Source organism: Trichechus manatus, unplaced genomic scaffold (assembly GCF_000243295.1).
Source record: "Trichechus manatus latirostris isolate Lorelei unplaced genomic scaffold, TriManLat1.0 scaffold00015, whole genome shotgun sequence".
In the NCBI taxonomy this organism is placed as follows: Eukaryota; Metazoa; Chordata; class Mammalia; order Sirenia; family Trichechidae; genus Trichechus; species Trichechus manatus.
Window position 1 is genome coordinate 14364793 of NW_004443951.1, and position 11879 is coordinate 14376671.

General features: G+C 41.9%; 1 protein-coding gene across 1 annotated transcript in view; it reads right to left on the reverse strand.

Moving 5' to 3' along the window:
• RIMKLA (ribosomal modification protein rimK like family member A) overlaps window positions 1-11869 on the reverse strand; it is a 30712-nt gene extending 18843 nt beyond the window's left edge. The window contains exon 1 of the mRNA XM_004371875.1: window positions 11651-11869. Within this exon, the coding sequence (XP_004371932.1) occupies window positions 11651-11813 (163 nt within the window). The 5' untranslated portion in view covers window positions 11814-11869. The remainder of the gene's footprint in view (window positions 1-11650) is intronic.
• Window positions 11870-11879: the final 10 nt, after the last annotated feature.

Here is an 11879-nt window from a genome sequence, read left to right on the forward strand (position 1 = left end):
AGTACATGAGACAAAGTCTCATCATCCTTGCTTCTAAGGAGCATTCTGGCTGTACTTCTTCCAAGACAGATTTGTTCATTCTTCTGGCAGTCCATGGTATACTAATACTCTTCACCAATGCCATAATTCAGACATCAATTCTTCTTTGGTCTTCCTTATTCACTGTCTAGCTTTCCCATGCATATGAGGCAACTGAAAATACCATGGCTTGGGTTAAATTAAGTTAAATGCTGCAAAACTTGTGCAATAGCTAATGTCTTAGGCTGGGTTCTCTAGAGAGACAAAACCAGTGAAGCATATGTATATACACATAGACAGAGAGAGAGAGATTTATCTCAAGGAAATGGCTCATGCAGTTGTGGAGGTTGGCAAGTCCCAAATCCATGGGTCGGGCATCAGGCTGGAGGCTTCTCCTGATGCATGTGGTTGCCGGGGTTGATGAACCCAAAATCGGCAGGTCACACAGCAGGCTGCTGGCCCATGGGGCTGCGGAAGCTAGTGAATCCCAGAATCAGCAAGTCAGACAGCAGGCTGCTGGCTCACAGGGCTGCAGAAGCTGTTGAATTACAAAGTCAGCACATCAGACGGCAAGGTGCTGGCTCAGGTCCCAAGAACTGGAGGTCAAATGATGATAAGCTGGGTGCAGGATCCTGAGCAAGAGAGAGTTTTGCCAATGCATCCATATATATTGGATGTAGGCCACACCTTCAAGGAAACTCCCCTTACATCAGATACTTGAGAAAGGGTGTGACTTGAGAAAGAGTGTGACTTGACTAAGGGTGTGACTTGAATAAGGCTGTGACTCAAGATACACCCCACACTAATCTTGCTAACTAACATACAGATGTTAGGATTTATAACACATAAAATGGAGGATAATTATATAATATTACAAAATGGAGGATGATTACTGAATACTGGGAATCATGGCCTACCCAAGTTGACACATAATATTAATCATCACAGCCAAGAAATGCACTTTATAATAAAGGACAGAGAAATAGCTTTAGAAATTATTATTGGAAAGTCAAGCTCTAAAAATTAAAAACTGTTCTCAATCATCATACCAATAGAGGGAAGTAGAAGCATAGATAATAAAAGTATAGTAATTCAGATTTGAATTCAGCTAGCATTTTTACTGAGCATCTGTTGTGTTTTGGGTACTTTGCTGAGAAATTTCACATATATTATCTCATTTAAATTAGTCACATAATACGGAGCCCTGGAATAGATTTGACTGTAAACGTCTTTGCATTTACATGAAGCTGATGTGTAATGCGTTATCACCCCCCCAACCTGTGCACATGCAGCATTCACTGATGTGTGCACACACATACATCCCTGGCTTTGCAAAAAAAAAAGCTTCAAAACTGAACTGGTTTCTAGAATTCTAGGAAAAAACCTTCATATACAAAGAAAGCAGAAATAAGAAAAGAGCAAGAAAACGTAGCATGAAAGCCAACAAAGACCTCACATATGGCAGCTTTTAAAAGGATTACATTGTAGCAGGATCATGTAACACTGGCTGGTAGTGAAGCTCTAAAAATTGTCAGAAAGGAATCAATAATATAAACAAAGCAGATAACTCATTAAGCGCTTCACATCATCTTGTTGTGTTACAAGGAAGATGTATCATCTGAAATATGATCTGGCTCTTCTCTACCACTCTGGGGGTTTACCCTTGTTTCTTTCTACTCTGCCCCCTTCCCCTCATTTTCTCATACGGAAGTTATTTTTAGTCTTAATAAGTAGATGCTATTGCCACTCCTCCTCCCCTTTTTAAAGTTCTTTGCTACAATGCCCGAAGAAATCTCACCTTCACCTCATTAAAACCCACAGTCATTATGTAGTCACTGTCTCTTCCCATCAACTGCTATTTTGAGGTGATTTAATTCAATTCAACCTTTATTGAACTTTTGATATGAGTTAGACATGCTATTAAGTAGGATGTGGGAATACAAAGAAGAACCTGGCAGTCTCTGCCCTCCAGGGGCTTAAAGTCTCCTCATGGAGAAAGATACACACACAACTTAAATATTTATTCATTCATTCACTCAACACATTTATCACTTCATGTTTTCATTCCACGAATATTTATGGAGCATCTACTTTGTGTCAAGCCCGGTGTTAGTTCGGGTTTCCCCAGAAGCACACCCTAAGACAACGATTTTAGTGCAAGTAGTTTATTTGGGTGGTGATTTCCAGAAACACTAGTAGGGGAGTAGAGAAAGGAGACAAGAAAGGGAATGCAACAAACAAAGTGAGTGTGATCAAGGTAGTGACCACTTTGGGCAACTGGAGCTTAATTCTGCTGGGGAACTCCAGCCATGGTTTAGTACACACACCTCAGTTGTCCCACCTGAGAGGTCAAGGAGCTGACAATGTATATTTTTGGTTGAGGGTTGCTCCTGGGGGTGGTGTTAATTCCCTGGCTTTCTGGTTTGCCATGTGTGCAAGCCTGTGACTAAAGAAAGCCTTCAGCAAAGAGATGCAGGTGCTGTTGGTTAGAAGTGGGGCCTCAGTGCAGTCAAATAGTAAGGGCCAAAGGGACATGGGTGGACCACTGACAGCTAGGCTACAGGCACTGTTCTAAGGGCTAAGTATGGGGGTGGAGGGTGAGTGAAAAAAAAAAACAAAAACTAATATCCCTGGAATTTAGGAAGACAACATGCAACTGTTATTAATGCCATTGATGCTCTGTCTGGAGCAACTAGATATTAAGAGTTTATCGGTCTAGTTGGGTCAGGGGTTGGGTGGGGGGAGGTAAGTGATTGTAACACAATGTGGTAAGAGCTGCAACAGGAATATGTATCACCATACAGTGATAGCAAAGGAGGAGGGAGCAGTTAGGGTGATTATCTCTGCCTGGGGAGAGAGAATCAAGGAAAGTTTCAGAAAGGAGATGGTGCCTCAGTGCCTCTGGGTGCTGAAGAAGTGTGTAAAACTAATAAATGCATAATGTCTACCTCTCAGAAACAAACCAGTGATAAAGGCATGGCAGTCTTATAAGTACTGAGCTCAGGAATATCTCAGGGCTAAAGTGAGTATTTGGAAAGACATTTCAAGAAGTTGCAACAGCATGAGATAAAAGGCAGTATGGCAAAGTAGATAAAGAACTGGCCTTCAAGTCAGAAGACCTGATTCAATTCCTAGCTATCACTTAACAGCTTGGCATGTGTTATGCACTGAACTGTGTTCCCCCAAAATATGTGTTGAAATCCTGGTTCTGGTACCTGTGGATGTGATCCTGTTTGGAAATAGGGGTTTTCTTTTGTTATGTTAATTAAATCATACAAGCACAGGGTGGATCCTAAACCTAATCACCTCTAAATTATAAAAAGGCCAGAATAGAGACAGAGACAAACACACTGGGGAGGACAGGTGCCATGAGAGGATCATCTAGAAGCCAGGGAACACCAAGGAACCAAGGAACACCTGGGCTACCAACAAGAAAGGAATCAACAGGGCCAGGACCCTGATTTGGACTTTTAGCCTCCAGAACTGTGGGAGGATGAATTTCTGTTCTTTAGAGCACTCATTTGTGGTGTTTGTGTTGCAGCAACACTAGGTAGCTAAGACAGCAAGGCACAAAATCTCTCTGGGTCTCGGTTTCCTCTTCTGCAAAATGAAAAGATTCTAGAACTCTGCAAACCTTCCCTCTTCCCCACCTGCCTCACCAACACTATCTTGCGACCACCAAGGCAAATCTCAACATGTCCTTCATCCCTGTTCACATCAGTCACGTGAGTCCAGTCTCCAAGGCCACACCATTTCCCTGGACCCTAGACCCCATATAGATCTGGCACTGCCTTTTCTAATTCCACCTTTTACTCTTTCCCATCTCCACTGTGCCTTCTGGAGCTCACAGTCAATGGGTAGCAAATCCCCTCATCCTCAGTCTTTTCAGTGAGTATTTCCTTAACCTTTTCCCTCTGAGTCCAACTGACATCATCAATTTTTCTATTGGATCATTCACTTCAGCATACGAACATGCAGTTATTTCTCTCTTTTTAAAGAAAAGCCTCTCAACTCCATTTCCCCTTTGAGCTATCATCCAAGTTTTCACCTTCCCTTTACAAGAAAACTCCTAAGACAGTGTCTATAGTCACTGTTTTCATCACTTTACTAATGACCACCACATTGCTAAATCCAATGGTCAATTCTCATTCCTCATCTTACTTGATCTATTAGCAACATTCGATCTGGTCTAATCACATCTTCCTTCCTGAAGTACTTTCTCCACTTGGTTCCCAGGACACCACACTCTCCTCATTTTCTTCATTTCTCTAACATCTTTTCAGGGTTCTTTGCTGGTTCCTCCTTATCTTCCTGACTTCTAAGCACTACAGTGCCCCAGAGCTCAGCCCTTGGACCTCTATGTATAGTTACTCCCTTGATGGATATATGGAGATGCTCCTAATTTGATATCTTCAGGCCAGGCCTTGCCCCTGAGTCCCAATCTCTACAACAAATTGCCCACTTGACATTCCTACTTGGATGATTCATGGGCATCTCAGACTGAGTCCTGAGATGGACCACCTATCCAAACCTACTCCTCTCACATGCTTTCCATAGCAGTAAATGGCAAGCTTTACTCTCTCAGCTGCCTGGTCCAAATTCTGACAGCTTTGCCTTCAAAGTATATCCAGAATCCAGTCACTTTTCACCTCCTTCCCTGCTATCCTTCTAGCCCAACCATCATCATCTCTCACCTGAATTGTAGCAATAACCTAAGAGATCCCCCTGCTTCTACCCTTGCCCCCGTCAATCTATACTCAACACATCAGCCAGAATGACCCCGTGAAACACAGGACAGATCAGTTTACTCCTCTGCTCAAAACTCTTCAATGATTCCCTGCTCATCAGATTAAAAGTCAAAGCCCTACAACGACCCACAGGTCCTATATATCTATTCCCCTCCCCACTCCCACCTCTCTGACTTCCTCTCCTAATACTCGTCCCTTTATTCACTCTGCTCTGACCACACTGGCTTCCTTGTTATTCTCTCTTGCCTAAATTACTCTGCTCCCAGATATGCAACCAGTTTGCTTCATCACTTCCTTCAGGTCTTTACTCAAATATCATCCTCTGGGTGAAGACCACCTTAACCACCTTAACTAAAATTCCACTCTCCTCTCCCACTCCTGAAACTTTCTATCCTCTTTCCTTGCTCTTTTTTCCTTAGTCCATTTCACCAACACACTATATATTTTACTTACCTTGTTTATATTCTACCTCCACCTCTGTCTGCTTTGTTCTGGTGCCTAGAACCGTACTTTATACATAGTAGGCAGTCAGCAGATATTCCTTGACTGAATGAATGGAAAAAATCATAATGATGAGGGCAAAGACTATGTCTGTTTTTACTTTCCATTTCTTTCTAGTGCCTAGCACAGTGCCTGGCCCAGAGTGGGCATTCATAAATGTTTGTTGAAATAAATAAATACAGTGAATGAATAGGATTGTTGTGAAGATGAAGAGACAAAGAAGATATTAAAGTATTAACAAAAGGGTTACAGGAATGAAGAGCCATTATTCCTGTTGGTTCCCCAACGCAACGTAATTTAAATGTATCACTTTCTCATAGTGGAGTCTTGAGTTGCTTTTTAGTAGTAAAGGATCAGTAGAAATAGAGAGAATTTCAGATCAAGTTATAGGTTTGTGTTAAAATAGCATTGTTATACCAAATAGGCAACACCTGCCCAAAAGCAAAGACATGAAGGCAGGAAGGGACAGGAAAACTGGACAAAGGGACACAGGGAACCTGGGTTGCAAAGGAGGAGAGTGCTGATACATGGCAGGGGTTGGAACCAATGTCACAAAACAATTTGTGTATAAATTTTTGAGTGAGAAATTAATTTGTGCTGTAAACTTTCACTTAAAGCACATATAACTTAAAAAAGAAACTATAAAAAAAGTATTATTGTACAGAATGTCACCCTTGAGTATTGTGTTCTTTAAAAAAAATAAAAATCATCTATATGTGACCAAATGAACAATAGGTACTCTAAAGCATGGATGAGAGGTTTGGAATGCAGTGAGACTAAGTTAATGGGAGTGAAACAGCTAGAACGGAAATAATGAGAATGTTGACACAATGGGAAGAACGTAACCAGCATCACTGAACATTATGTGTAGTAATTGGTGTATATATTTGCACCGAAAATACAATAAGAACAAAAACAGCATTGTTATTAGCTACCATCAAGTCAACCCCTGACTCATGGCAACCCCATGCACAATGGAACGAAACTGTGGCCCAGTTCTGCATCATCCCCATGATCGGTTGCGGGTCAGACCATCGTGATCCATAGGACTTTCACTGGCTGATTTTCAGAAGTAGATCACCAGGCCTTTCTTCCTAGTCCATCTTAGTCTGGAAGCTACACTGAAACCTGTTTAGCATCATAGCAACACACAAGCCTCCACTGACAGATGGGTTGTGGTTGCACATGAGGGGCATTGGCTGGGAATAGAACCCAGGTCTCCCACAGGGAAGGTGAGAATTCTACCACAGAGTCACTACTGCCTCATAAAACCCTACTAAGGTGAAGCCTCTCAGGGCAATAGGTAGGGTATGCAGGGAAGGGGCTGGAGTATGTTAAAGCTAGCAGTGAAGCAACTGCATGTCAGTGAACTACCTGGTAGTAAAGGAAGTGACAAGGATGTGTGGAGTGGGCAGGGATGACATGGAAATCCCTGAGTGATGGCTGTACCCCCTTCCACCAGGGAAGTCTAACAAATATGGTAAAAGTGTCATGGTAGCAGCAACAGGTGGTTCAGAAATCTATGAGTAGGGATTTGAGATGCTCTAAGGATCCCAATGTATGGGTTCTAGAACTCTACTTAACAAAGTTCATGAGGTCTCTCTAAAAACTAATGTTAAAAACATAAATTAAACTTCCAACCCATCCTCAGTCCCTGAGGCCAGCCTACAGCTATAAGTGTGGACCCATGTGGTAAAGTGTATCTATTCAGCACTCACATTAGTTTGGAAATATCATATGGTAGGTGCTTCTACTCACTCCCTCACCTTTCTACTAGTGCTGTATGGTGGTATTATTCAGATCACAAGGTGTCAGATACAGGCCTTTAGAAGAATCAAGGTTAAAGACCTCTGTGAGACAAAGGTTAGCATGGTACATGTTCCGGGTAGTGTCTTCTTACACAGTAATGGAAGTTCATTCTTTCTCTGTGAGACCTTCTACTGTCTTTTGGCAGGCTAAGGTCGACCATGTCTTCACAGAAATTTAGTTAGGATCTTTCCCCACACCCCTTTCCACACACACTTAAAAAAGCCCTACTCACCTGATTAGTGCTAAAAACCAAGTAAAAGGATCCCAGAACACCTTGATTTAAAGAACCCAACCTATAAACTGCCATATAGCCACCAAGGTTTAGCTGTGAAAATATGGAAAAATGCTGAATCATTCTGCTCCCAAGAAGCCAATGTCACACCGTCATTTCTAGGTCAGGCTCATTTTATCTGCGTTTGTGACTATACTTGTTTCTTGAGCCAGTTAATTATACAGGCTTGTGGATGGTTAAAGGACTTAACTCTCACTAGTGAATCTGTCCTCATATAATCACTCATCACACATTTATACATCCAGTCATGATCTCCCAAACACAGAAACTAATCACGGTCAAAGTCTCATAGACCTTTAAGGTACTTCACTCGATCATCCAACAAACATTAGCTGATTAACTGAAGACCTACTACATGCTGTGCCAGTTATGGAGCACACATTTGAGGAATCCCCAGTCTTGGGGGTGGGGAGTGAGATAAGACTTGTAAATAGATACATTACAATAAAATATGATAAAAGCCAGTTGCCATCCGGTTGCTTCCAACTCATGATGACCCCATGTGTTTCAGAGTGGAACTGTACTCCACAGGGTTTTCAATGGCTGTGATTTTTCAAAAGTAGATTGCCAGGTCTTTCTTCCGAGGCACCTCTGGGTAGATTCAAACCACCAACCTTTCGATTAGTAGTCAAGCGCTTAACCATTTGTGCCCCTAGGACTCCTAAAATATGATAATGCTATTAAAAAAAGGTATGCATAATGTCATTTGGTAGCAGATGGAAGAAAGGAATTACTTGGGGCAGGGTAGGGAGCTCAAGAAAGCCTTTATAGATATGAGTAACACTTGGGCTGGATTTGAAGTTCACCATGTGGGAGAAACTGGACCAGATGGGCGTTTCAGGCAGAGGGAATTTTAGCATAAGGCCCAGAGTCAGAAAGGGCATGCTGAAGTCAGTATAGGCTGACACATGGAGTGGAGTGCAAGAGAGGAGACAGAAAGTGCTTGGACCAGAGTTATTGAGTATTGGTTCTGTATCTCAGCCAGCACCAGGTGCCCAGATACCTTTATATGTGTTTATAAGAGTTAATATGTGAAAAGCATCTAGATCTATTCCTGGCACAGAATAAGAACTATATACATTTTGCTATTACTATTATTATTATGTGCATTTTGATGTCACATTCGCCGCCTTATCCTCAGGGTTGAGAATAATTAATAAATATTTGATGAATGAATGAATGAAGAATTGTGGTTTTTAAGAAGGAAATGGAGATGGATATGATTCTCATAATCTATCAGTAAGTTAAGGGAGGGAGGATGTTTTCTACGGGATTGCTTCAGTTACCCAAAGGTCATTCCCTTCTGCCCAGTAGTCTCCCCAATCCATGCTGGGTAGGGTAGATTACTAATTATTATTAAGTATAATAATCATAAAACCTTTCATTTTTATAGCATTTTCAGCTTACATATGTCATCTTGTTTAAAACAATTACAATTTTTAGATCCACAACTTTTAATCTCGTTTGAATCCTATTTCCAGATATAATCCCAGGATTTAGACTCCTACTAGCCTCCACAGAGGGAACCTCAGAAATGAACTAAAGCTAAGACACTGCCCATATGCGCTCCAGATCAACTCCATCATGTTCCTACACCAGCCTAAAGAAGGAGGAGAAAGGAGTGAAAGCATGAAGGCTTTGTAGAGGTAGTAACTTAATTAAGTTACTTAAGTTAATTAAGCTAACTTAATTAAGTTACCTATAAGTTACATAAACTATAAAATTACTCTGAAAAGGTGCTATTTAGCCTCAATTTAATGCAATTCAGTTTAATTCCACATCTGCTGAGAAAGAAACTATAGATTGCAGATGTCCTAAAGCATACTTCCCCATCACTGGGGTGGGAATTAGGAGACCAGGGTTTCTAACTGTGGGTTTGCTACTAACTAGCTGGGATGGCACTGAGCAAGTAGCTTCATCTCTTTGAGCTTTGGGTTCTTCATTTGTAAAACGTAAGGGTTAAACCGAAAGATTTCGAAGTCCTTCCTGGCTCTAACATTCTGTAATTCTCAAACGGAAAATAGCATCTATATCATTGTAACTACATATTTCTGTATTTCAAAGACAGTAAATTCTGGAATTTTTTTCAGAGAAATGTTTGGCTCAGCAAATTGCCCAGGGTTTTCTATTGTTTGACTATAGAAGAAATTCGGACACAGAGCTCACATCTTCATTCATTCAAAAACATTTATTGAGTGCCTACTATGTGCAGGGCACTATTCTAGTCACCATCATAGCACTGAACAAAGCAAACAAGGGTGCTCTTTTCATGGAACTCATTTTCTTGTGCTTTAATCAATCTACCCCCAGACAAATAAATCTTGTGGCTACTTTGGTGTGGCAGAAGTGATGACCTAACAGGTTTGTTTTATGTGTTGTGTGTGGCTATCTCTGAATTAGCAAAAAGTTAAAACTGCATTTAAAAAAAAAACAAAAAACTTTTTCCAACTTCTCCACTGATCAGGCAAATAACTGTCTAGATTTTCTTAAAAAAGAAGTAACTCCTGGTTTGTAAATAGATTGAGATACTTTCACACATGAATTCCATAAAGTTTTAAGACACTAAACAAAAGGGTTTAAGTGTTTCTGCAGCATTAGAATTTAATTTTCTCTCTTTCCTGGGTCCAGTTCTTTAAAATGGGGTTTTAGAAGCAAAACAGAGCATTTTCCTACTCTTATACAGACTTAGTGATGGGTCTACAACAGGAACATTACGTGAAATTTTGGTTAGAGTATCTCAAAAAAAGACATTACAAGCTGTTAAAAAGGAGAACAGGGTTGGGCGGGGGGAGAAGAAGGAGAGGAAGAGCAAACAAACTGATCCTAGGGGTGGAAGTATATATATATGAAGTACTTGTTGATCTAGATCAGTAAATATAGCAGATTATTGCAGGTTAGTACTGAAACACGGAATTTTAGAGCTGGAGGAAACTTCACTCCCAGTTTTACAAATGAAAAACTTGAGACTCAAAGACATTGAGTGACTTGCCCAAAGCAAAGCCAAAATACTTGCTAGCAGCAAAGAATTCAGGTCTTCAGATTCCCTGTCCAGGAATCTGGACTACATTAACTAACTGTGAAGGTTTTAGCAAATCAAGGATAGGGAGGGGGCACCCTTTAAGCTCGAAAGATTCCGTTTTAGACTAAACGTAAGACACTTAATGGTTGTGATATATTTCTACAACAGCTATACAATCTGATATTACTTAGGAAGTGTTTAGATACACTTATGGATGAAAGATCTGTAACAGAAATATTCAACCTAGAAATGGGTTGAATTCAAAATTTCATTTGTTTAAGTAGCTTGTTCAGAATTCGGAACCATTTTCCCCACCAAAGAAAAGTAACAAATTATGAGCCTGTTTAACAAGGTGTGGTTGAAATAATATGAATGGTATCCCACGAAGCACCCTAAACTGAACCCCTTGAGTGGCTGGATACCTCCAGTGGAGTGCTGTAGATACTCAAACAGCAACCCTTGGGAGGATTCCTAAATCTGGATCCCTAAGCCAGAGACTGCTGATATTAAGGATAACTAAGAATATCTAAACATACATTTAACATTTTGAGGTCAGGGTCACAGATGATAAGCAGGTCTTACCCAAAAAAGTCTCTTGGACACAGCAGTGGAGTGATCAGTGCAGTCAGAATAGTCTGTACCTGAAATCCTGGCTTTTCCGAAATTAGAATTCAACACTTTTAAAGGGAGGAGGATGAGTTAAAGAAAACCCATCCAAGGTCTACTCTCTCACCTAATGCTTGACAGGTGACTCCACTCGTTCTCAGATTTTTGCCTATATGTACGTTGCTAGCTGGGGAATTATAATCTATGCAGTGCATTATGATGCTTACACATTCCTGGAAAACTATAAAAACATTAGATCTTAACGGCAATTTTGTAAATTTAGTGGGGGTGTCTATAAATCTCAGAGTCTGAAACGACAGGGTATCCATGCAAGCAGAATTTGCTGATTTGGGGAGGCAGGTGATTTTCCTCGGATATCCAGGCGGCTTCAGGTGAATTTGAGTTTTTCACAAAACAAAGTGCCCTAAGTAAATCAAACCACGTCCCACGTTTTGGCCCCAGGGCAGATGGTGGTCTGTGAAAGCTATCAGGGTTAGGAGCTTTCCCCAACCCAAAGAGGTATCCCAAGGGGAGAGCTGCTGGTTTGGAGGACCCGAAAGAGACTTGGCTAAGGGAGGCCGGGGTGAGCGCGCCACCCGGCCGCCTCTCGGGGACGTTGGCGCGCCTCCCCGCCCTCCTGGGGCCCGCCTCGCTCACCGAGGTGGCCACCGACGATGGTGACGGCGATCTGGTCCATGAGCACCGCCCGGAAGCGCACGTCCTGCTCGGAGCAGCGCTGCCGGAGGGCGCGCAGGATCTGCACTTGCGGGTAGTCCTCGCGGATCCGGCGGTCTGTCAGGAACCAGAGCTGGGAGCACATGGCGGCCGGCGCCGACCCCCTTGGCGCCCGGTGCCGCTCGCTCGGGCGGACGGGCTGCCGGCCGGC